This window comes from Typopeltis vanoorti, chromosome 6, assembly GCF_054136105.1.
Source record: "Typopeltis vanoorti isolate ZY-2024b chromosome 6, IOZ_Tvanoo_1.0, whole genome shotgun sequence".
Taxonomy (NCBI): Eukaryota; Metazoa; Arthropoda; class Arachnida; order Uropygi; family Thelyphonidae; genus Typopeltis; species Typopeltis vanoorti.
The window spans coordinates 79,833,921-79,861,756 of NC_143554.1; the positions used below are offsets into that span (position 1 = coordinate 79,833,921).

Consider the following 27,836-nt stretch of genomic DNA (forward strand, 5'->3'; position numbering starts at 1 on the left):
GGTTTACAGAAAACAACTTCCGAGTTCTTCGTGGCAAGCGGAAAATAAGTATGTTGCCAATTGCATTCTCATTAATGGCCACCTTCCAATTGGGCGCTTCAACAATGGGAATGCCCGGAGAGGTATATCGCTTTGGTATTGGAGCAGTGTTTCAGTTTATAGCAAATATATTTGGTGCCTTCATCGTCATGTTTCTCATTCTGCCTGTATTATTTGCTATTAGTAAGTACCGTAAATGAGGTATGATATATCTCTCTCTCTCAGTGATTTTATATATTTGTTTTTTTCTTTTGATAAAATTTACTATTTATGCCAATATCATATTATGATATGAGCAAAATACGTCTTCTTTCTCACGATTTTGCAAGAAATTTTAAGTACAAAATTTATACTGCAATTTTACCTAATTTATATGTGCTCCTCTGTTCCTAAGTTCGCTTAATCATGGACTCTACCAACGTTGAACACATTTTGCTTATTTCTGCATCTCGAAACCATCCTTTTATAATGGATTGTATTAAGTTATCCTTTGTATCATAATTTAATTTCCAAATTTCTTTTCACTATGGCCCCCAAATTTTCTATAGGGTTAATGTCAGCAGAGTTTACCTAGCCACTGATGCAATTGGGTGTTGTGATTTTTGAGGAATTCGTTCTTTTTTTTTTTTTGAAGTGTGGTATGGAGCGAGATCCTGTTCGTAGATGAAATCTTTATCTTTCTGGATCTGTGGGACCACTCCTTTCTCCGATATTTTTATATATTGGTTATTTTATCATACCATCAACAGGTACAAGTGATCTTGAACCATCATGTGTAAAACAACTCCAGAAGATCTCTTTAGTAGTGTATTTAGGAGCTTTTTTTATATAACGAAATCTGTGGTGAATTCATCACTAAAAGACACACGTACTAACCACAGTAATTATTATTTAATTCGTAGATATTTCATCCCAAGTACTGATGATGTCCCAAGGTACTTGGAATGAAATATCTACGAATTAAATAGTCATTACTGTGATCATTACGTGTTTTTCAGTGAGGGGGCTTGTTGAAAGTGAGTGGGAGAAGTCTTTTCAGCCACTGATTTGCGAAGGTACTCGCTCTTCCTTGAACAAAGAAATGGTTCTCCTCTGAGAATGACCTTTTTCACAACAGTCCAATCTTTGTGCACTTTCGTCCACTGGATAACCTGTTTTTCTGCATAGCCTTCAACAGTTTCTTTTTCGGTCTGTGGACAGTCCTCCATGCGTTCAGAAATCTTCGAAGGACTGTCATCCCAGAGACATTAATCCTTCTAGCTGCCAAGTTTCTATTCAAGTCAAAGCAGACAATCTTGGATTCATTTTGTTCTTCCTAACCAGCTCTCTATCTTAAGTGTAGTTTTCCTTTTTCATCCCCATTTTCCTTTTTTATCAGAAGAAACGTACCTGTCTCAGTAAACCTCTTTAAAATCGCATTAAAGTATCCAAACCAACATCACACCCATTGGTGATTTGTCTTTGAATAATGGATGTGTACTGAGAAAGTACATATTTTTAATGCTTTCTTGGAAATGTGTCCATTTTATAGTTGCACAAAATGAATGAAGCACTACGAATGTCAACTTGCTTACACTATTAAAAATATACAGCACTATAAATAAACATCGTAGAGATAGCTAAAACCATGCAACACTCAACCAAAATATTGAACTAAAACCAAACTAAAACCCTGAAGAAAATTCGTTCGCTTTAGTAGCGAACAAATGAATTACTTTGCTACTGCCAAAATTTTCTTTGAAACTTCATGGCAAGCTATGGTTCGTTTCCAGTGAATATATCCAGTTCTCATTCTAGCTTTATTGCCCCCACTTTCAGATGAAGGTACAAGATGTATTTCAGCTACCTGGAGTAAAGAAAATTCCGCAAAGTTTAGCAAGAATTTATAACAATTGAAAATCGTACAGCAGTATTTGTCTTGTAAAATATGCGAATAATTAGCAGTACTTCTCAAATCTTCATCCTCCACTAAAGATGTAAAGGAAGAAAATTTGAAAGAAAATTAAGGAAAGAAAATTTAAAAGTGGGTCTTGATTTGTGATTCTACACACGAAAGGGTATTAACCTATAGTACGTTACTACTGTGAACTGCAGCTAAATTTAGCCACGGTTCACAGGGATCGGAATCTTTTCAAGCTATTTCCAATATCTACACCACAGATGGGGTTTGCAATACAAACTACAGCCTGCAAACTAAACCACATAAGATATCAATTCATAACTGATGCTATCTTGTTATATACAAAGGCCTTGATTCTCAACCGGAGGGTTAATGTCACGGAACCTATTGTGGATATCTTTGTCGAATTTAATGTAATATTTTAAATTGTATAATTATTTTCATATCCATTTATTACTGCTTATGTTCCTAATTTCGTGTATTTTTTTTAATTTATTTCAAGTAGGCACATTTTCATATTACAATAATTAACATTCGTAGCAAATGCAATGTTTATGCATCTTTTATTAGTATTTGAGACTCGGTTTGGCTCATTACTACAAACACTGTGTTTAGTGGTTTTAATGATTCAAATGGTAAGTACAGACTTTGTATTTTTACTAAATGATTTGAGTTTAACTTACTTCAAATTGCATATTTGCTATGCATAATAGCAAATGTGTGTGGCCTTGAAAACTATTAGATTGGAATAAGCTACCTGTACATATTTTACAGTTTAAGTGACAAAGAACTACTGCGGTGCTTTATTCCATATATCATAAATCCTATGTTTCTAGATCTCAAAAATCACATCGTTTCTGGACTTTTTTTTTTTTTCAGAATTTATATACGTCTATGTGGTTATATGGACCATCTGTGGCTCCAGTACAGATGGATTATCAAGCTGAATATCCATAGTAGCTGTTGGAACAGTGTACACATTTTATTGTTCAATAGTAAGTATTTCATGTTTCTAATTTTTTAAAAAATTGGAAATTCTTATAATAAAGAATAATTGGCCTACTTAAATTCAAAAGGATTCTGTATTCACCTTGTATATGAATTGCCGAAGAAGATACAGTTCGAAGTAAATCATTTAGCGGTTGGAATTTAAAAAAAAATCTAAGCTGAAATTAGAAAGCATGACATTTTTGGTCACAAAGTTATTGTTGACAATACACAATTTAATTACTCATTAATTTGACTTGTAACATGGTCATCTGCTAGTTAAACCTTCATGGAGTATTTCTCTTACAAGGAGGGGTGAAAGCTGTGATTTGGACCGACTTATTTCAATCCAATCTGATGTTTACAGCTATTTTTGTTGTTATGGGAAAAGGAATCTCTGTAGTTGGAGGAGAGCAATGTGCTTGATATTGCTTACACAGGAGGGCATTTCCTCCCGTACGTATAATATTATGAAAATATTTCGTTAATAATTGTTCTCTAAGGAAAGTAATGCGTAAACCCTGAACATCAATAACTGATATTCAGGATTTACTTCTAAGTGCATGAGCAGTCAATATACTTAGAATCAGATTAAGAACAAGATTCAAGTTCGAGTGTTATATAACTATTTATTTTTATATTTTTCATTCCATAACAACATGCTCAAACAGTATCCGTTGACTAATTTTGACGTTAATATATCAGAACACAGGAAGATAAGTAAATAATTATTTATTGACTGATATTTCTTCGGAGCATCTTCAGAGCACAAAACACGTTTGTCACAGTACGCGAAACTACAACAACATGGTGTAATAATGGACTAGTTTGAAAAATTGTAGCAACAACACAGACTAAAGTCCTAATTAGGCGCCCTCTATGTTAGATAAAACAGACACAGAGAAAGCAGGTATTAGTTATGTCTTAAGATGACTGTCGACCAAATCTTAGGCAAATTTATACAGCCATGTTTGTTAAGATTCGGAGTATGTTTCAAGGCTTCTGTTGCTTCTAAGAACAATCTCTCTAACTTGTAAAAGCTTCTGTGCAGTACTTTTGTTTTCTTCCAGTTGATCCTGTGTGCAGGGGTTTCCAAAGTGGTCTTCTAGGCCCGACTTGCGATAGCGATAGTGCCGAATGTATCTTTTATGTTCACTGATGCGGGAGAACTGTGGACAACCGGAAATTGCTTATTTCTGATATATCCATGTGGAAATATCAGCAATAAGTCAATAAATAATTATTTACTTATCTTTCTGTGTTCTGATATATTACCATCAAAATTAGCCAACATGTACGACGAACACAATCCTTTCTACATTTGAGTATCCGTCATCCTAATAATGGCATTGATGCAAATGTCGGACGAAAGTATTCCACTCAGAATAGGCCTAAAAGTAGTTTTAGTGTACAAATATTTTCGAAAGCAAATCTTCGTATGAAGGACTTCACGGATAACATACTTAAATGTCAGATCTTCGTAATCATTTTACAGAGGGTCAATTAGCATCAGCATTAACATATCGAAAGGTCAAATAAACGTGTTTTTCATGTCATTTTATTAAATAAACATGAAAATGTGGGAATGACACCAAAATAGTAATTTATTTCGGTTGCATACTTTATGAACACCCCTTCTGTTCCTTGATAACAAAATATAGGTTAAACATGACATCGCAGGAATTAACTTGCGATAAATTAAATAAGACGATGAGCCATTTATCAATAATTATTCTATTCCAGGAATAAAACAAACTTTCTATCGCCATCTATGAGCAAAATGGAGAACTATCATGCATGCTATGACTTTATATACGATTTAAAAATGAAGCGAGTTTAATTTTTGTTTTTTAGTCGAACCATGAATAATGAAGACTTCCTTCTTAAAATAGATGAAACTAAATAATCGAAATTTATTCTAAATTCAGTAAATAAATATTATGAATAATTTTAAGACATCTTAAGACTGTTACTTGCCCAAAAGGCAAATTCTTGATATTTTAAATACGAATTTTAATATTTTCAGTGATATATTCCCCTCTATCGAGTATCATTTTTATGGATTGCTGTTTTCGACCGGGTGGTCTGTGTTGCTGTTGGATATGCAGCGAGTCTCTTGACAGGTAAAAACTTTATTGTGATTAATACTTTAAGATACACTAGAATCCTGAATATTAAAATTCCTTTAAATTTATATTTATTAAATTTGCTAAATGCAGATGAAGTACTCACTACTTTACCTTTTCGTATACGCAGTCAAAACACCTGTTTGACGTTGGCCTTACTAATCTTGTTTGCTCTTAATCAAAAATAAAACGATACATTTCCTTATAATAATAAATAAAATAAAATAAATTAAGTGGATATTAAATCCAACATCATTTCGAAGCTGAATACAGAAACTATAAAAGTTTCGTGCGAAAATTGACCAGAGATCTTGCGTGTATACACCGCCGCCATGCTACGAGATAGGAAAAGCACGAACGCTAAAAGCTCCCGTATATTGTCTTTTGGTTCATTTTGATAGGTTTCACTAGTCTGACAGCTGTTTCAAATTCATTGGTTTTCGTCAGGGACCAGGCAGAAACCTAAGAGGGCAAAAACTCTCAGTACTAGGGAACTTATCAAAATGGAGCAATAGAAGGCAATATACGAGCGCTTTTAGCATTCGTACTTTTCCTATTAGGTTGGGCTAGGGCAACTCGGAGTGTGGCGGCAGTGTATTCCCGCAAGATCTCTGGTCAATTTTCGCACGAAACTTTTATAGTTTCTGTATTCGACTTTGAAATGATGTTGGATTTAATATCCACTTAATTTATAAATTTTACATCGCCGAAGCCTTTTGGCTCTTTATTTTAATAAATAAAATAAAGATCGTGGCTACTGAAACTAAGCGCCATCTATCAGAGAAATGCAAAGCTATCATAATTGCTCTCATTATAATAAAAAAAAAAAAAAAATCAGCTAACGCCTTTTTATTCCCGTATACGGGGAGTAGGCGAGGCCATTTAGCCCTATCTAACTTTTGGAGACTGAGTGGGCAGTTCAATCTCCACTGGTACCAATCAGAGAGATGGCCCAAGGCTATCACTAATTAAGCGGTACTCATTGAAGAGAGACGGCTCAAATGTGCCGCCATCTCGTGGTCCCTAACCCTAACACAATATATTTAATGTCTGAAATAATGTGGGTTCTACGGTCGATTTTCTTGAGTTTACAGGACGAAAAACCCGAGTTTCCGGGAGGAAAAACCTGCTTGCCCGTGCCAGAGATCGACTAACTCGGGAACCGGTCGAAAAAAGGCTTAGAAAAATTTCCTCTAGTCGCCGACTAGACTCGAAACCAAGTCTTCCTTCGTGCGGAAAGCGCCGTGGTTGGCAAACGCCACATCCACTGAGCTACACAGGCTCTATAATAATAACAATACAAAATTCTCAACTGAGGGAAATGGTGCATGAGTAGTAGGTTAGGACTGTTTACAGGATGTGCTTCTGAGAACATCAAAAATTTAACCTACTCTAAAATATTATCGCTCTTAAAATAATAAATGGGATTCTGGATAATTGATATTTCTGATAATGTTTTTTTTTTTTTTTTCAATAACCAGATTCTAATATAACCGAGTTTTAAACATTTGATCACTATTTCTAGTAATTATGTTTCCCTGAATTTTGTTTCGTAATCAATTTTCATTTTACCTTTATAAATGAATAAAAATATTAATCCATGGAATTAAAATGAATACGCCCCGGACATTTAAAGCCATTAACGATCATATAATTATAATGCAGAATTTTGAAATATACACTTCCGCTTCGAATATTTAGAGCATTAAGAGGTGACAAGATTTATGACAAACACTTTCGGTATCGAATTGTAATAATGAAAACTACAGACCGGTGGAAATTGTAATTTACAGAATTGTAGTCATAGGACAATTCTTTAACGATATAAGGTTTTTTCCTAGTTATTTGTAGTTAATAGGAAAGCAAGTTCATTCCAAATCTATAGTTAAAAAACTTAATTTCTTGAAATTAAACCGTTCTCCATGTGTAAGCAGCTATTCAGTTTCCTTTTCAAATACCAATACATATTCATTATATTTTACTTGGGATTTAAACTCAGTATTCGGCGAATGAACAGAAGATGTTATACAATAGTCTTGTCTACATTTTACACAAAGGACCAAACAAAATTCAGAATTAACCCACTGAAAATCTGTTAAATTTGCTTTAATCTATACTGCTTCTTTTCTTTGCCAGTCATGTTTCTGACTTAAAGTTGGATGAACCGCCATGCCATATATATGTGTTTTATTTCTACCGATCGATCTAAGTAGGAATTATTGCAGTTATATACAAGGTAGATATTGGGATGCTTTACAAAAACAATGCATGCAAAAGAGACATTACGATCTCCAAAGGAATGTTATGTTACAGGCTATGTAACTCAGTTGAAGTGTCGTGCTTCCACAGCGCTTTGCACGGCCCAAAGAATGGCTACCTAAATTCAATTGCAGACGCCTACTATAACTTTTTATAAGCCTTTTTTCGACCAATTCCCTAGTCGATCTGTGGCCAGAGCAAGCGGATTTTTTTATCATAGAAAGTCGGGTTCTTTGTTCCGCTCTACCTTAGAACCAACATCTTTGACACTAAATAGTGTTAGGATTAGGTATCACGAGATGGCAGCACTTGTCATCTGCCTGTCTTCACCATATGACATATATAATCAGTGATAGTTGAGCCAGCTATCTCTGACTGGCTGGCTATCATTGGAGATTGAACTACTCACCTCAGTCTCCAAAATTTAGATAGGGCTAAACCGACCTTGCCTTGGGAAATAAAAGGCGTTAACGGATCGTGTCACATTAGTACTACTGTGTTGCATTTTCATTATATTATCTTTACTAAAGTTCTCTACCAATTATCTACATGCTGTTTTCTTCTTTCTCTTCACTACTACTTTTTTTTCCATACCAGTTAAGATTTCGACATATTGGTAAAGATAAAACATGCCGAATCTTAGTATGAATAATAAAATCACTCTCAATGTGTAATTCCTTCTGAATTACACGTTCAGAATGCTTTTAAAGTCATGCATTTTTTGTTGTTGTTGTTCGTATCTTAGGAGCTCTGGAACGTTGCTTTTATATTCGTTAGGATGTAAATCAGCTTTGGTTTCCTATACGTGTAAGTGTTGCAGCAACTAACTTTATTTTCAAAATGCAAAGAATAGTTATTTTTATTTTCTTTACGCAACTCCTTCTAGAGTGGGTTAATATTTTTTCTATATTTTATTAAATATAGTGTGTATGTGCGCGCGTGCGCGCAAGCCCCCCTCATGTCTCCAAAAATATCAGTGGTCTCTCGAAATTTTAAATTCATCTTCCAACTAAAGACAATCTCAAACATTCACAAGCAAATTCGAATCCCTCTCCCCCCCCCCCAAAAAAAAACGTATTGCCGGAGAGAGGATGCACTAACTATTTGGCCAACGAGGCTGCCATTCCATTATAAATCCATTTTAAGGGTAATCTGTTAACTTCACTATTGTCTGTCACATTTACTCATATTTTACTCCACGATAATTCTACAGAGGAATGTGAAGTGAGTGAATATTTATAAAAGTGAAACCGCATATGATACTTTTTATATAATGAAAAACGTAACCACTTCTTCAAATAGACAAGAAACGAATTAAGATGCATTTAGGTGAAGTTTCGTTTTATAAAAATGTAACTCCGTTATATTAAGAATTACTCTATTACTGTTAATAAACATGACATCAATAAATTTAAATATTGCGTTCTTGTAAGGTACTGTAAGATCGTCCTCCCCATAGCGTGATATCGCAATGGGAGGAAAAAAAACACGGTCTGGAATCGTAAATTAGAAGTTGAATCCTTTTGACACAAGAAGGACAACACTGGCTAATTACGAAAGGTGGAAATAAACGACATCAGTTAGGAAGATACGTTGAAAGTGGTTATTTATGTAGGAGACATTTAGCACGTTCTTGGCCATTTAATAATATTTGAAGGATTTGCATTATTCAGGTGTTAATATTCTCATAAAGTGATTGGTAATTTCAGTGTAGAAATCAACGTCAGAATAATAAAACTGAGTGATATATTTCAAACTGTCAACTGAAAATTATTTACCCAAACATTTGTAAAATTTCGAGAGAGATGACAAATTAAAACCATGTGAAACAAGATTCACTTTTTCTTATGTCACCCAGAAGAGTCTCACCTGCCACGTGATACAAATGAGACTTCTTCCACAGGATGAAAGATATATGCAGTATGCTTCCGAATACAGTGCTTGCAGACCTTAAAAAACAAACAATATTTTTATATTGAACTTTAATGGTACACGTTTACAACATATGACTGCAGAAGTCATTTATTGGGAGCAACTCCATGGAGTCCTTACAGGGACTGACTAGTCAAGGAATTCATGGAAATGATTCTGACATGAATCATTCGGTATGTTGAATTACTTTCAACATGCCAAAAGATCTTTGGGATTATCTTTGGCCTGTACTTCTAATTTCCTTTCATACTACTTTTGTCTACTACTACTAAAGCAGAAAGGCAGAGTTAAAGTTTAGAGGGTATATTGCTAATGTAGCCAGATTAGATCATAAAATTACTATTTGCGCAATAGAATGTACAAATGCATAATTTGAAATCAAACCATTCTGACAAAACTGCGTTATCTAGTTCTCTATATTTTGAAATTAAATGACATCAGACATTGAACTGCTTATTGTGTAAATGATATTCTCGTGTTCGTTTTAATCATGTATTGCGGCAAACACCGAGTAATTAGAATTTCCTAATACGCATGACACTCAATTTGTCACAAGAGCTGTCTAGTTAAATGTCAAGTTAAATGGAATCATTTTTTAGATCACGTGAATGTACAACGAATATTGAAAATATACAGCACGTCATTCCATAGATGCAAACTTGTAAGTTTGCAAACAGTAAGTCACCTTGTAGATGGAAAATAATTCATCTAATAAATACTTTTATATACTGTACTCTATATACTTGGAATATATAGAATAAACCAATCTAAACCTTTTCGAATATTAATTAAAACTTATGACAATCGCCGACGTGGTTGGCTGAATAATATTTGAAACCTTAGAGAAACACAGCCTGTGTAGAATACAAATGAATGCTTTTCGTAATCCCCGTTATCTGTACAACATAATGTATGAATGGGGTAACATAGTGCTATAAGCTCTAAACATGGCAGGAGGCTTACAGCAATGGCCGAGCCTCCGTTAAAACTTCATTGGCTACAGCATTTTCCATTACAGTGGGGCTATTCTCATCCCGGCCATCACACTATAGTTCTTAAAGTTCTTAAAAGAACTGGGCGATGGACTGAGTCCTTGACTCTTTATCCCGTCATCTGAATGAAGAAAATCTGTGTGGATGGAGTGTTATTGAGCTAAAAAGCTCTAGTCATGGCTGGGTAACGGCAATAGCCGAGCCTCAGTTACAACTTCATTGGCTACAGCATTGCCATTCGTTACCCTGGAAGTCCTAAAAAGTATATCATCACACTATAGGTAATGCTACAAAATAATTTATAAAGAAGTATATTATGATAAAATAAGGTGTATCAGAATATTTCGTAATCTTAAAGTTAATTTTAAAAAAATTTAAGTTTTATTAATTATTCAATTTTAAAAGTTAAGATACTTTTAATGTTTATAAATAATTAAAAATAGTCTTCAGATTTTGAATGACAAGTTGACATTTTAACTCCAGTATGTGCTTTTTCATGATCGACATCATTTTAATGGAAAAATTTGTTTGCGACAGTTGTCTATTTAAGACTTAAACAAGTCAATAAAAATGAGAAGGTATAGATTGTGGAGACAATTTTTGTTTATTCATATTATAGTTTGCTTATTTGCTTTTACTCCATACCTTTACCTTCAGATATAAACTAATGTATGAACGTAAGTACTTGAAATATATACTATTCGGTATAAAATAAAAAATAAAAATAATAAATAAAAAATTCCATTCTAGTAATTCAGCATAAAATAATTTCTAAAATAGAACTCACAGTAAATACGTTTCTACCAGAATAATCGAATTCTAAGTCGCTTACATAAATGTTACGATCAGACAATGATAAAGCTACGATTTTTAATTCTGGAAGGAAACTAAGAAAGTCTTCAGTTAAACTTGTCAATAACATCCAAAGCAGACAGCACATAGCATGGACAAGAGAGGAACCGGTAACTAAATGCAATACTATTAAAAAATCCGAAAAATTCCGGGTGAGCTGCTGAAAGCGTTGATTGGCAATAACCATTTAGTGGAATCCATTCAGGACATTTATAAAACAATATAATTACCTGAACTTTTTACAACATCTATTTGCATACCAATTCGAAAGAAAACTAGTGCACAAAATTGCGAGGATTACAGAACTGAGCCTAATATCCCATGCATATAAAATTATTTTAATCATCGTTAACAAACAAATTGAAAGGGCCTTAAGGGTGAATTGAGTGAACAGAAAGGCTTCAGAAGAGGAATAGGAACCATTAATGCTATCCTGGAACTAAAAATACTAATAGAAAGCTCACTTGAAAGATATAGGAGCATTTACATATGCTTTAGGCTTTCAGGAGGCTTTTGACCGGGTAAAACATAATAAAATGATCAATATATTATATATTAGATAAATTAGACATAGAAGATCATGTACTTAAGATTATAAAAATGATTTGCAAACAGAAAATGCAACTGTTTAACGATGAGACTTCTGTAGTGAAAATAAAAAGAGGAGTTAGACAAGATTGTATCCTTTCACCAAATCTATTTAATATCTATAGTGAGACAGTGATGAAAAAGATTGAAAAACAAAAAAATAGGAATTAGTATCAATAGTTTAAAAGACAACAATCTTAGATATGCTGATGATACCATTCTTATAGCAGAAAACAAACAAATTAATCAAATTACTGCAGCTACTAATTGAAGAAGGTAAAGGATTTGGATTAGATATTAATGCAAAAAAAAAAAAAAAAAACTTATGAAAATCTCAAAAGAAAGCACATCGAGCCAGAAACATTCATAAATAATACGAAAATTGAACATACAACAGAATACAAATATTTAGGCACCTACTTTACTGCAGATGGAAAGCAAGATAAAGAAATAAAATTAAGAACCGCCATAGCTAAAGATGCATTCTGAAAAAATAAAGATCTGCTCAAACGTTCTGTGAGTATCGAGACAAAGAAAAGAATGATAAGAACATTAGTGTGGCCAGTTTTCACATGTGGAAGTGAGACCTGGATAAGAAGAGAGTGAGACAAGAGATAATGGCCTTTGAAATGTGGTGCTACAGGAGAGCTCTGAAAATCACATGGACAGAACATGTGACAGATACAAATGTCCTACAGAGAATGAGAACACAGAGATCTCTATTACAGGAAATGATCCAGAGAAAGATGAGATTGGCAGGACATGTACTGAGAGGTCCAACAGGACAGAGAATATTAATAGTTTTAGAAAGAAAAATTATGGGAAAAGGATCAAGAGGTAAAAAACGAAGGACATGGCTTGAAGATATAAGATCATGGACAGGATCACATGGCTATGCAGAAACAAAAAGGGAAACTCACCAACAGAGAGAACTGGAAGGACATGGTGCTGAACCCTCTCACTGAGGAAGCTACATGAAGAAAGTGAGACGAACATTTTTGCTGAGCATAAAACGAAATGCGTACCCTTACCAGATTGGAAAACAAGTACTGTAAGAGGTTAAGAGGGTCATCTCGTTCTCTTTAAATTCAGCGTCATCACAATCTGTTTACTGTTAATAATGCTGTTTATCGCGATAATGCTATTACTTATTTCATTCACGCGTAATAACAGCAAAATATGAGTAATAATAACGTATATGGCATTATTCTTCGGACCACCTGAACATCAAAAGAATGATAATACATATACATATATACATACACATTTTAGCCCGTCTAACTATTAATATAGCACTGTGTTGCATAAATGCTTACTTTTTTTCAAAACCAGTTCTAATCTCCAGAACGAAAAATTCCCGAGTTTAGCATACACTTCACAAATCAGTCGCTGATTTGAATCTGAAGCGGGCTTTACGAGGAAATGGATTTAATCGTCCTGTATTAAAACTGCCCCTGTTTACACCAGTTTTGAAGTAGCTAGATAAAGTTCCAGGTTTGTTCTCCAAAATAAGGCTTCCGTATTATCTAACACTAAATCCATCCAGCGGTATATTTTATTATCACTTAATATTTTTATTTATTAAGTGTATCCGAGAGAGAGCGGATACACTTAATAGAAATTTTATTTCGAAAGCCGATCTCTTGCTACAATATTAAAATTTACATAATCATGCATTCTTAGTTTAATATACAAAGTTGTAAACGTTCCATTGGTGATTTGGAATTAATTTATAGGCCAAATACATTCCCAAGAAATAAACTTAAAAAATTATTTGGTAATCTTGTCAAAAAGCAGATGTGCAGCTTATGTAGTGACTAACATGTGTTCTATCCCCTGCAACCTGTACATGCAACCTCTTCATACAGAAACCAAATACCGACTGCATTATTAAAACGGGAAGTTGCAAACAAATAGCGAAACTCTCTGCAATCGTAATAGTTTATAAAGTATAGATCATATCTTTTTTTGTTTTCTTTTACTTATACGTAAGTTATAGCCTTTCCTAACATTACTATTTTATACAAACCGCAGCAATATTAAAATAAGTGCAAAATTTAATTTATGATTTTGTTTATTCACGAAGTGAGTAGGCGAAGTAACTCTTTTGAAAATCAGTGGCCAGATGGTTTCTAAACTTCTGTCAGCACCAATAATTCAGCTACGATTGATTAATACCAGCACACCCAGTCGTATTGCTTGTCCATCTCACTACCTATTTTGAACAAACTAAATTTAGAATTAATTGTCAAATTCTTCTAATAATACTACAGTGTACACCACTACCGACATATCAATACTCTGAAAAAAGAAAATACAATACCTGGCCTTTTATTAAATCATTACATGCATTCGCAAGTGGGATAAAAAAATGATTCGCTATACGTGATCTGAAACTTAACGTATTATGACGGATCTATGTCTGTACGAGAATTGGCACGTTTCTATGACGTTGGTGTGCATTACAATACCACCTGTGAGCTCTCTTAACTGAATTGCATCGCAATGAAATATAGCGCCATCTATTGCAAATAGGGTAATCTCTTCACTATTTTGCAACAAATTGCATACTTGTGTTAAGAGTTTACGAAAAAAAAAAAAAAAACCGGGACACATTTTTAAATAAGCGGTATTTTGAGGCTCTGTTTGATATTCATGGAACACTGGGATCAGTGGCCGAAAAATTCGAGTAATCCTTAAAAACCGATTGTCTAGTCAGTATTAAGGAATTTTTTTTTTTTTTTTGGCCAGCGAAAACTAACCTCGCAAATAATTTAAAATATTTTTATCTAAAGTATTATAGTAAGTGTTATAATTATATTTCTGGTCGCCTTTGTTTTATGATTATAAATACAAAAATCATCATACTTTATGTTCACTTCTTCTACTTCACCTACCGTGGAATAACTACCACCTATAGCTCTAAAAATTTACAATAAAATTATTTTAATCGTATAGAACCTTATATTTCTCCACTATTAAGGAAAAACCAAGCAGGAATCCTAAAGAACAAAAGCACATCAGAACATATTCACAGCGTAAGATTGGAAGGTTCTAAAAACAATATTCCTCTTATCCTCAATTTCATAGACTTTACAAAGACATTTGATTCCATTAGCAGAATTAACATGTTAAGCATTCTTTATCGTTATGGTATTCCCAACAAAATTACTGAAGCAATTGCAGCACGTTATCAAGATTTTCATGTCCGTATTCTTGTCAATGGGGAATTGACAGAAATATGTCCTATAATATCTGGAATTCTACAAGGAAACACCTTAGCTTCCTTCCTCTTTATAATAACCCTAGAATACGTTATCGGTATGGTTGAGGACGAATTCCATGAAACCTTAATAACCAACGATAAACAACTCTGTTTCAGTGACCTCAGATATGCAGACGATACACTAGTATTAATAGATTCATCTTTATCCAAGGCGCAACGTAACTTTGACAAACTTTGCCAAGCTGCAAAAACATTTGGACTGACAGTTAAGTGAAATAAAACTAAAATACAAATAGAGTACAAGGTTCCATCATTACAGAACACAACAAACCTTTACAAAACTTAGAAGACTTCCAATACCTAGGCTCAAATATGAATAATTGTGTAAATGACATTAAGAAAATATAAAGTTCTCAATCAACACAGGAATCTAAGAAATATATGGGAATTACCCCTCATTACCATGGAAACAAAACTTAGGCTTTACAATGCAACCTCTCAGGCTATCTTCTATGGTGGAGAAATATTAATATGTTTAATACAACCTGCTTAAGACTGTTACTCTTGGAAGGATCACATTCATAATTCCACTAGGACATACTCCTTCTCCACAGTTTGATGTATTAGTTAGATAAGCCCCTTAAATGAACAGAGACAGAGGAAGACCAACTAAACAATTAAGGCAGTATATTAACCACCTTTTCAGCACAAATGCTCTCTCTGTCGCTCTCTCCATGAGAAATAACTCAAGTGGGTCAAAAACAGAGAAGTCTGGAAAGCTACATATGATAATTAACGTTTTCTTATTCCTATTAATTGAGTTATTTTCCTTATTTTCAAATTGTAAATAAACCATTGTTGTGACCCATTCTTTTTTAAATATACAATTCTCTTATACCTTACCTTCCTTTATATATCTTATCCTTTGCTTCACATATCGTCACTTCCGTACTAGAAATCTAAGCTCTTCGTAGTATCCTAAAACATTTATTTTTTAAAGCTGCACCATTTAGGACATTTAGTTTATAAAGAATTATAAAACAAGAAGCAATTCCTAAATAAGTCTAGAAGTGAAATAATCATCAGTAACCTCCATCTTGTAACTTAACCTTTCTCCCCCCCCCCCGCGCCTAGGTTCGTACGTTATAACAAGCGGTGCATTGAATGGCAATCTCAGACAACTGAATATTTGATAAGCAAAAGTTTATTGAACTCACAAATACAATGCAATACATTAAATTCTAAAAACTCCAATTCAATACTAAAATGATGTAATGTTAATAAGACTGGCAAATTATACTAACATTGAAAATCTCACATTAGCACGTGGGATAAACTATTAGGCCTCCACAAAAGTCTCTACACACACACAAGATAAAGGGGCTTTCCCATCAATGATTAAGTTGGCTTAAACCTATTTACCCGCTTAAGCACAATAACATGACACAATAATACAATTGGATTACACACATTAATCTAAAAGAGTTGTGGGCTTAGCAATTCTGTTGCTACAATTAACGCCACATTCAGTTCTTTTGACCTTTCTCAGTTAAGGGTAAATTACATATACTAGTATCGACACACACTATCGCTCGTTCAGTAACACCAATAAATTAGTTCCCTCATTCTCTATACTATTAAGTGAGCTAAAGTCCTAGTTCAACTTTTATTCAAGTCCTTCAAATTCCTTAATAATACGAACTACATTTACAGCCATGTTAAATTAACAGAAATAACAAATCTTTCTGAATATCGTTTGAACGCTGAACCTCTTCTACTAGACGTTACTTGTCTGCGATTCATGAAGAAATGTTCCTTCTGTAGTGGGACATATTGGGGTACTTAGGATCATGTCAGGCTTCTTCTAAGGAAACACGGTCTATCTGCTGTTCATCAGCTTCGCCATGAAGATATCCACAATTTCTATTGACGATCTCCTTCCTTTAAACCAGGGGTGGCTTAGTATACAGTAAATACATTTGGCGGTGTCCTTTGTTCTCGATGGTAGGAAAACGGGACCTAAATCTCACTAATATTCCATGTCATGGTGGATGGAGGGGGGGGGACTCCTGACTGACACTTAACTGCATAAGGTAACCTCCAAGCGAAAACTGGCAAAAGACCTCGTGGGGGGGTCCTAACCCTTTTATATTATGACTCAACCGGCACCTTCTGCAATTAATCCCCCCCGCGATATCATAATACGTTTCTTGTAACCTGTTAGAGCCACGTCTCCCTGCTGAAACCTCTACCTTTGGTGGACCTTGGGCATGTGACTAACCCGCGGCAGTGTTTAAATTGGGGACCGTGACCTTGGGCTTTACTTTAGTTGTAGTTAATCCTATGAGTCAGCTTTATCCAACTATCAGCTCACTCAATTTTTCTAAGAATTAGCATAACTTACAATCTCTAGTTTCAAGTGTATAACAAGCAAGCCTTTTACATGCAAAAATTCTTGCAACTAAATACTGTAAATTAGTTCTCATTTTTCTAATATTATACAATCAATGTTATTCTTTTCAATATTTTTATTTCATTTTTTACTTAGATGCAAGCACTATTTTCTCATTAAGGTTTCTACTTGTTAATTTGTGATCAAGTAAATTCTCTTATGAAGTTTACAAGGATCACAAATTTAACACCATGACGATGCTCACGTCATCTGTGAATACGTATTTTTTCGATGTGCTATTATTTATAATAGTACATCGATTTATTATTTGTATAATATACAAATAAAAAAACAGTAAAATATATATATATATATATATATATATATATTTCATACACACGTAATATAATAATACAATAACAGAAATACATTTTAATAGGGAGATTAATTTCATTGTCTGGTGTGAGAACACGGCCCCCCCTTATTGGAGGCCTGAAGTGATTTGAAAAGCCCACTCATGAGGAAAATGTACTACAGATTTACAAATAACCTTAGGGAAATAATATTTTATTTTAATTTTTTTCCCCAGGATAAAAACGGTAGAAGCTCGATTAGTCCACACTCGAAAATATATTCGCACCTCTCATTTACATTATTCTTTCAACAATAAAAATTCACTCTTGGTTTTGTATGGAATATTTAAAACGTATGTAAAATACAATTGCTCATCTTACACAATCAGTTTCATTACGCCAATCACGATCCGAGTACCGTGATTGGCGTAATGAAAGCAAATTTTCCAATTATAAAACGTCTATAAAGAGCTGGTTGCGAGATGTTATTAGAACGTTTTGCTATTCAATAAGCAAATCATTTAAATGTTTGTATATCATTTGCGTGGATGTGAAAACAAGGTGAGTAAAATATCAGCAATTTTTATATCAATTAGTGATAACAAAACATAAATGGTACTATGGTTCAGATGAGGTTAGTTTACTTTGGCTGTGAAAAACTAAAAATAATGCGGCGTATTACTTCGTAGTAGAAATAAATGTGGAGGATTAATAACTTTTATACTTGGGGGGGGACACATTTGTATCCGACTTCATTATGGCACAAATGACTAGGTATAAGGTAAAAAAAGATTCGATTAGTAAAGCAATGTTGTAAAATTAATAAATGAAAAAACCAATGGTCGAGGTGGAGGTTATGTGGTTTCCACTCACAAAAGGTTATTTTGTAAACATATAGTACATTCAATGCCGTGAAGTGGGCTATTTTTATTAAATTTGTTTTCTACCTTTTACCTAGTCTGGAAATACCCACTCTACAGACAATACATGAAGCTTATTTTCAAGCCACTTCAGACTTCCAATATTCAGTGCGGTAGTCTTCCACCGGACGATGAAATTCATCTCTCACTTAAACGTTGGACATTTCAGTCCGAAAACAAAGTTATGTGATTTGGGGAGATAGTGCACATTCAGCTGATTCGAGAAGGATCATCTGTGTCGTCTACTGTTCAACAATCAGGACAGCTGTGTGCTATTCTGTGTATGCAATAACCATCACTGTGTTATTGTAAAGCAGATGATTCGACTACCTCAGAGAAGAGAAAAAAATATATTGGAAGTAAAATGATATCAGGAAAATGGAGCTTCGAAATCTCTCTCTCCTATCCTGGAAAAAGTCCTTGCAACTGACTACAACGGTTTATTGAATAATCCGTTTCATTTAGAATTTTATTAGGTGTTAAAATAAAAATAATGAAATTTTCCCAAACTGTTTGTTCAGCTCTCGCCATTACTCATAAATTTGGAATCCTATAAGGGATTTCGAAATGACGTGTTTTCAACCATTAGGTGTTGAAAACACCTGTTGTGTTCTACGTTCAGTGTATGTTATATGGGATCAAAAAACGGCCATCTCCGTAAATCAATTGACCCACCTTCAGATGGAAAAATATAAAGATTCTCCTCATCTTAGACTCGATCCCACTCCAATATAAAGGGGATAGTTGATACCTACTGAGTTGAATCGGCCTCGCAAGTGCTGTAAAGAAAGCACGTTAGTTGTAGAATGAAGAGCGTACCAAGAAATCGAATTATGGGGTTTTATATGTATGCACTGGTGATTAGGATAGAACTGTTAATACGTTTAAACCGATTTTGTTTAATATATAACACAAAGAAATAACATGCATGATTTCGTGTTTGCGTTTGTATCCCTCTTCTGTGCTATCCCTTGAAATATTTACATGTAAATATAATATCTAATGAACGTAAAGAACTTTAGATTGATTGGTTGATTTAGAGGGTGTTAGCGAAGGGAGAGCAAGCAAATTACTGCGCTATTACAAAAATAATAGAAGTGCACAATAACATGCTTAGAACAAATCAAAGAAATCACTTTTGAGTCTTAAGGAAAGATACGAAATCAAGAGCCAAAATTCATCTCAGTTTGAAGGACATTTCGGAGTACTGGTGTCGACAAAGTTAAATATCACACAATTAGTACAATCATTATGAACTGACTTGGTATAAACAAAACATTTAAAAGTGTTATATACAGGTTGGCCATACTTAAAGAAGGTGTTCTGAGCCTTGTAGCGAAAAATGTACTGGACGAAATTCAACACCAAACTTTGAATAAGTACACTCTAAAAAAAATGGAGGTTTTGATTTACAGAAAAAACAAAATTCTGCCACCAGTGGAAAACATGCGCTAGAATTGCTTGATATTTTTTATCTCACTGTTTCTACTGACGAGTTGGTGTTATATACAGGTTGGCCATACTTAAAGAAGGTGTTCTGAGCCTTGTAGCGAAAAATGTACTGGACGAAATTCAACACCAAACTTTGAATAAGTACACTCTAAAAAAAATGGAGGTTTTGATTTACGGAAAAAACAAAATTCTGCCACCAGTGGAAAACATGCGCTAGAATTGCTTGATATTTTTTATCTCACTGTTTCTACTGACGAGTTGGTGGATATAAGGAAGACCGAAAGGAATTCGCCTCATTCTGATAACCCTGGGGTACTATGGATCTCACCTTACCAGAATGTGCCTTGATAGTCAAGTTTTGCTATCAACAATGCGGTAACTAATTCCACGATTTCAGAATTTTTTCGGCGTTTTTTGAGGATAGCAGAAAAGATCCAATAACAAATATTAGAAAAATGATTTACCGATTTGAAAATAGCGGACCGCTAATAGTCAGGTCAGAACGAAGGGGCAAACGGATTATTCCTCAACAAGTTTTTGACGAAGTTGCAACTGTTGTCGTGGAACACGGAATAAAAAATGTATATAGGTCCAGCAGTGCTCGGGCAATATCAAGGCAACTGGAAAAGGCATGCTCAAATGTGTGGATATCCTGCTTCAAATGCTGAAGTTTATCCCACACAAGATCTCCCATATTCAAGCTTTGCATCATGGTGATGCGGAAACCGGGCTGCAGTTTTCCCTGAAGTTCTTATCTCAAATGGAGGTGGATGATGATCTTGGATTTACGAGGCACATTTCTAATCTGAATAGTGTGAACTCGCACAATTGTCGCATTTGGGCTGCAAATAAACTCTCGTGTGTTCCATCAGACCTCTTTACACTCACTGAAAGTCACAGAGTGGTGTTGTTTCACTGCACCGTTTATGATCATCCGTACTTTTAATAATTATTAAATTATTAACCGATTCTGTTGTTAAGTATCGAGAGTTTCAAGACGTCCTCGAAAGAGGATCAAGGCATCCTCGCTGCTACAGTTGAGGGAAATCAAAGTTTACTCTCAACTGCAGCAGCAGCGAGGATGCTTTGACTCTACCATATTCAGGCAGCAGGGACATCACCTCACACTGAATTGCCAGTACAGCGAATGTAACGAAAACACTTCACAGAACACCGAGTGATTGGTCGTGCATTTCTCACAGCATGGCCACCTCGTTCGCCCGATTTTTAACCCCTGTGATTTTTCGTTGCGAGGCTATTGGAAACGCGTGGTGTATGAAAGACACGTTCCTGGTTCAGCAACCTTTGAATAACGCAGTACGTTAAGCAAATCAATGTAAATCTGGTGCGTTCCGTTATAAATATTCACAGGATGCAGTTCTCAGAACATCTGAAAGGAGGACATGAACTACACGTCTAAGTTATACGAACATGAATATTGATTTCTTGCGTCTCTTCTAGACATTACGGTTTAATCCCAAACCAATCGCTTATATAGCGCCAAATATCCCCTAGTGGCAGAATTGTGTACTTTATCTTCTGTAAATAAAATCCTATATATATAAAAAAAAAAAAAAAAAAAAAAAAAATCAGCTAACGCCTTTTTATTCCCGTATACGGGAGTAGGCGAGGCCATTTTGCCCTATCTAACTTTTGGAGACTGAGTGGGCAGTTCAATCTCCACTGGTACCCAATCAGAGACAGATGGCCCAAGGCTATCACTAATTAAGCGGTAAGCAGCGAAGAGAGACGGCTCAAATGTGCCGCCATCTCGTGGTCCCTAACCCTAACACAATATATTTAATGTCTGAAATAATGTGGGTTCTACGGTCGATTTTCTTGAGTTTACAGGACGAAAAACCCGAGTTTCCGGGAGGAAAAACCTGCTTGCCCGTGCCAGAGATCGACTAACTCGAGAACCGGTCGAAAAAAGGCTTAGAAAAATTTCCTCTAGTCGCCGACTAGACTCGAAACCAAGTCTTCCTTCGTGCGGCCAAGCGCGGCGGTGTGCAAACGCCACATCCGCTGAGCTACACAGGCTCTATAATAATAAAAATACAAAATTCTCAACTGAGGGAGATGGTGCATGAGTAGTAGGTTAGGACTTTATCCTATATATATATATATAGATTATTTTTGTCTTCTTTATGAGTGATGTAAAAAACTAGATGAAAGATGTTACCCAAATGTTCCCACCTTTTCTTTCGTTAAGCTGCAATTACATCTTGAAGAAAAAAAATCGGATATATATATCAGGAGTATTAGGGTAAGGAACTGGGTATGTTCTTGCGTAAACACTTATATAAGAAAGCCAGTGTAACTCAGAATATTCTGCGAGCTAAGTAGCCAGCTTTATTGGTGCTGTTTTTATTCTTAGCGACCATCTTCATGTACATATAACGACACGTGCTGATACCGTTAAAATGACATTTTGTCATGCAGGAATGATCCGTTGCACAACTGTTTTTCACATTAAAAATAACATACCTTTACATGTTCAACCGGATCTACGGAGTCCTCTCTGGGATGAACGTTTCTCGATGGCTGTTTACAATTGTTAAAAACAAAATTTTGAGGTAAGTCTTTGTTCTGCACCCAACTCTAAAATCGCAGAACAAATGCTGAGCATATTAACTTCGTTTACGTGAAACCACATCGATTTTTAATGAGAGCACTCTGTAAGCTCATAATGAAACAAAAATCTATTAGTCGCGAGGCATTCTCACAGCTGTATGAATTATCGGCATCTCCAGGAAACGTTTTGGTAGCATCTTTTATCTCGGACGATTACAACTAAATCTAAAAATTAAATAATTTCGTCTTTCAGGCTTGTGTGGCATCATGATAGAGTTCAGGTTCATAAAGGGTCAGCTGAATACATTCCTTTGTTCAAGGTGCACGAGCAAGACTCCGAGGCCATGTCATTCTCTACGATTACGACACGCTATGCTGGCTATCTTAATCGTTGCTGCTGTCGTAGTAGTTCTGTATATGAATGGGATGTAAGTTTGTTATATTGCAATATTTGCTAATAAATAATTTCCATTGTATGTATCCTGATGGGTAATTTCATTTTCTTAATTTGTCTTCAAACATAAAATACGAATGCTTGTCATTTCGTGAGCAGGAGCTGGCAATTAAATGACAGATATTATATCAATTTTCTTTTGTCGTCGTTTCCTCAGTGTAAAAGCAGTTCATTAAAATAATAAAGTACATTTTTGTAACTTGTAGAGAAGCATTCACAACATCGTTTCAACTAAATAGAGCATAACGGAGGTCAATTCTTTACAAAGATATTTTCATTAAAAGTTTCTTTAAAAATTTTAATTATTGAATACCTGCACGTTCATGCGATAAAAAGATAATAGTAAAAAAAAATTGTAAGAAAGTGTCGCGTACTCCTGGGAGTACGCATACCGCAATTTGCAAAAGACTGGTCTAAGGTAACAAAAGTAATAAATTACAATTAAATAGATCAATGTTTATACTCAATGACTAAAATCTCAATCTGATCTTAAAATAAAACTAAACTGCTTGTTGAAAATAATAGTTTACATACATATTAGAAAGAAAGCAATGGTTTGCTGAAATGGAAAAGTTCAATCAAAAACAAAAACAAATTGTCAAAAAAACATTAAAATCAAACTATCAGCACTATTCAAGAGTTGCAACAGTACTGGTAGAATGAACTTTCATTAACACATTGAACCATGCAAGTATTACATATCCAGCTAACTGGTGGTTTCCGGTGTGCATATTTTTTGTTGATTTTTCGAAAATGAAAAGATTCCTGCATCATATTATATAACGATGTTTAACCTTGTAGGTGTCCGTCTTCAGCCTATGACCACAGCATGCCATAAAATACAATACTCTTGGTAAACACTCATAATCGTGCCCGTTCAATCATCCAGAATCTCTCCATGCACTATGGATATTATCATAACCTTCGTTCTTCCATAATTAAGAAAAACAAATTTAGTATCAGAGACCCTTCCTTCCAAAGATGCTTCCTAAATCAGTTTCAGATCAATCAAATGTATAACATATTCACTTATCGCTGCCAGATCAAACATCTGGAGATAAAGGAGCTAAAGCAGTATTCTTCACAATCCTTAAAAATCTTGCTAAACCGTGTGTCATGTTCTATTTTGGACTCGAGTTTTCTATAAGATGATTCTGATTCTCTAAAATCTCGTCAACGAGGTTACAAAATGGCATTCTGGTTAGTGTGTGAGGATCCAACCAAATGTTATTTGATCTTGCCATAAATAATAATTTTTAAAATGTAACTTGAGTAACTTAGGATTGAAGAAAGCATAGAAGAGAATCCAATTTTGTGAAACAACTTCCTTATTGGGATGTTCCCGATGGATTTGCATTCAAATCCAACGGTCTCATGCCAAAATAAAAGTAGTGCCATTGGAGAAGAGCGACAGAATGGGAGAGACAGAATGAGAGATAAAATACATATCTAAATAACTGCAGTTCACAATACAAAATGTGTCCTCAAATCTGGCTAATATTTCTCATTCAGAAATGTCAGAAGCTTCTACTATTTCATTGTTTCAGCCGATAGCTGTTCGACTAAATGGCAAATGTTAGTCATTCACTTGAAGAATTAATCATCTAAGGCAGGGATTCTCAACCTATGGTACGCGTACCACTGGTGGTACGTGAGTCACTGCTTTACTGGTACATCTAATAGCTTGAATTAAATATAGTGGTACGCCACTGGAAAAGGTTGAGAACCACTGGTCTAAGGGCACATCTCTAAACTTATTCTGACTATGCTTTAACAATCCATTTTTTAAAACGCATTTAGAATGAATGTGTTTTAACAAATAGATTATAATAATACAATCTCATAATTCCAGTTCATTACATTTTTTATTCATAGAAGTCGTTTATTGTCCAGTCTGATTGAGTGGATTTCGTATTCGCTCTTCAACTAACAATCATTGGATTTGAATCCAGCCGTGGGTATATAATGGACATTAGTTGCGATTAATTTAATCTGCCATTTTTTGTGAGAATACCGCGCCGTTTACTGGAGATCTGAAGTGGCTTGTAAAATTTCCATGTTTGGTATTACGAGCTGGATTACGTAGAAAAGTAATTTGTATACTCCCGAACTCATGATATCAAACTTGGAAGTTTTTACAAGTCCTTTCAGACCTCTAGTATATGTAAATAGTCTCTCCTTAATGTTTTTCTGTTAAATAATTGTACTAACTGAATGCCGACGACGTTGATTCAAAACCAAGTATGAAAAACATCTGCCATTGCACCAATTATGAGTCAAACTTGACGCTTATGTAATTAACTGTAGTTTATAATTTTTCAGTAAGTTTTTACGAACTTAAAAATACAATTGATATTAAAAAGAATTTTTATTTGTTAAATTTAAAATTTCTACAAAATAGTTTCGCTTACAAAAAGTTAATTTATCTTTTAAGGTTTATAATTATCACAAAAAAACGCATGAAATACACCTTCAACATGTTCCTTCGTTCTTACTTCAAATTCATGGTTATTTGTCCTGTGTGAACCAGAACGCGTTAGCATAGTATTCTGTGTAATAATACACTGTGTGTAAAAGGGGAAGATATTTTAGTTAGAGTATCGTAGAAGGCTGCAAAGAGCGACTTTCAGGTCACTTCACTCTGATGTTATGATCTTTGAAAAGAGTAGCCTTCCTAATGGGTCATTCTCCAATGTATGGAATGCGATCGAATCTTTATAGTGCATGTTCTGATTATAAAGAGAGGGATAGTTTGAAAATAAAATCTCAACTATTTTATAGAATAATCAAGAAGAAATAAATGGGCGTATGCTTGGAGGTGTCTTACTTTGGTTTAATTCTCAATAATTACGCCACTAATTTCATCTCTATGCATTAAAAGTGCAGTCGTGCTCTGTCACTACTTTAAGCCTCTGTGTACCCATTCCTGTTATCAATGCCCCTGACTTTTCATATCTAAGATCTTTTTTTGCACAATACCGTAAAGCAGGATGAGTAAATTGAATTTTATTTTCATTATTTCAGAGAGGGTTGAATTAACACTTAAATGACAATTTAATAGTTTGAATTTTTCCTCTATATTGTACACTATTCTTAATACTACTGTATATTGTGCGCCCAGTCTAGCAGACATTCCTCCAATATTTTGAGTTAAGCCCTTTCTACAAAACAGATAATATAGTAACCTTCCTTAACTCAGAATATTTGAGAATTTTCTACGTTGAAAACTGTGCTCTAATTATTTTACTGTTATTACTTTCAATGTAAGGCTTAATTGTTTTAGCTATGAACCTTGTACTTATTTTCTGTTGGTATCAGAAGATAAAATGTAGCCAACAGAAAATGGGAGAACTTCATTATTTACTGAATTACTAAATAAAGCAAGAACAAATTTTAGATCATTTTGAGTTGTTCACTCTTATATCACATTAGTTCTGACTTACTTCCAAGATCATTTAATTATTAGTCACACTGTTTTATTTTGAAGTGTAATATTGGTCGGAAATTTTTTTTCTAGAGCACAAATACCACATTATGAAGAGTACACATGACAGTATTTTACAGGCAATTATTTTATTTATTCCCAAAATAAAATAATTACTTCCATCCTTTATCTGTTTTAGATTTTTATACGAGTACTATATATACGTTCTTTGAATATCATGAAAACGAAAAAAGTACTAATGAATTATTGTTTCGGTTACAGGAGTTATTTTACGAGTATTTACTCTTATTCTCGTTCTTTCAAGTGAAAAAATAATTTTCCTTTTTATTCTAGGTGTTCGTCTGCGATCTCCAGTGACTGTATATCTCGAATCAATATTGTCTTCCTTAAAACGCACAAATGTGCCAGTTCAGCAATTCAAAACATTTTCATGCGGTACGGATACGATAACAACTTAACCTTTGTCCTTCCGTCGAAGCCACCATACCTCAGTTACGCCAAACCATTCCTACGTACGATGCTTCCTAAACCTGTTTCTCCTAATCAGACTTACAATATATTTACTCATCACTGTCAGTTCAATTACCCAGAGATCAAGGAATTGATGCCTTATGACACGCTGTTCGTCACCATCCTGAGAGATCCTGTGAAACAATTTGAATCTATGTTCTCTTATTATCAACTAGAGAAATTCTACAAGAGAAACCTTCAACAGTTAATTAGAGATAAACAGCAAAACGACAAAGTAAAGCAAAATCGTTACTCTGGATTATTTGGCTTTAATCAAATGCTGTTTGATCTTGGGTTCAATGTGAAGAACTTTGAAAATGCTACTGCAGTGAAGGAATATATTATGGAATTGGACAAGCAATTCCATCTGGTGATGATCGCAGAAAGAATGGAAGAGTCGCTAATTTTGTTGAAGAAACTTCTCTGCTGGGACTTCGATGACGTAATTACATTCAAAACGAATGCTCGGATGCCAAAATATAAAAGCAATCTCGGTGATGAGGAACGTGCCACTTTACAAAGAATAAACGGGGCAGACAACCAACTGTACCGATATTTTCTTCAGAAATTTGATCAACATGTGAATAATTTCGGTGTAGAAAAAATGAACGAAGAAATACAGATTTTAAGAAATAACATGAATTTCTGGTATGATAAATGCGTTTATGGTTTAACCAACGTTTCTCACTCCAAGAAATGGAAGAGTCCAACTTCTTTATTATATCGGTTAACCGATCAAGGTGAACTGGATGATAAATGTCAGTCTCTGACTCGCGAGGAACTAGTTTTTACCGAAATGCTGATGAAGAAACAGAAACATCTTTTGGCACAATGA

General features: G+C 34.5%; 1 protein-coding gene across 1 annotated transcript; it reads left to right on the forward strand.

Moving 5' to 3' along the window:
- The first annotated feature begins 104 nt into the window (after positions 1–104).
- On the forward strand, positions 105–27,836 carry LOC150105613 (galactosylceramide sulfotransferase-like). Its single transcript, XM_090394001.1, has 3 exons — positions 105–222; positions 22,846–23,020; positions 26,825–27,836. Exons 1-3 carry the CDS (start codon positions 105–107, stop codon positions 27,834–27,836), a joined length of 1,305 nt encoding a protein of 434 aa, XP_090250127.1.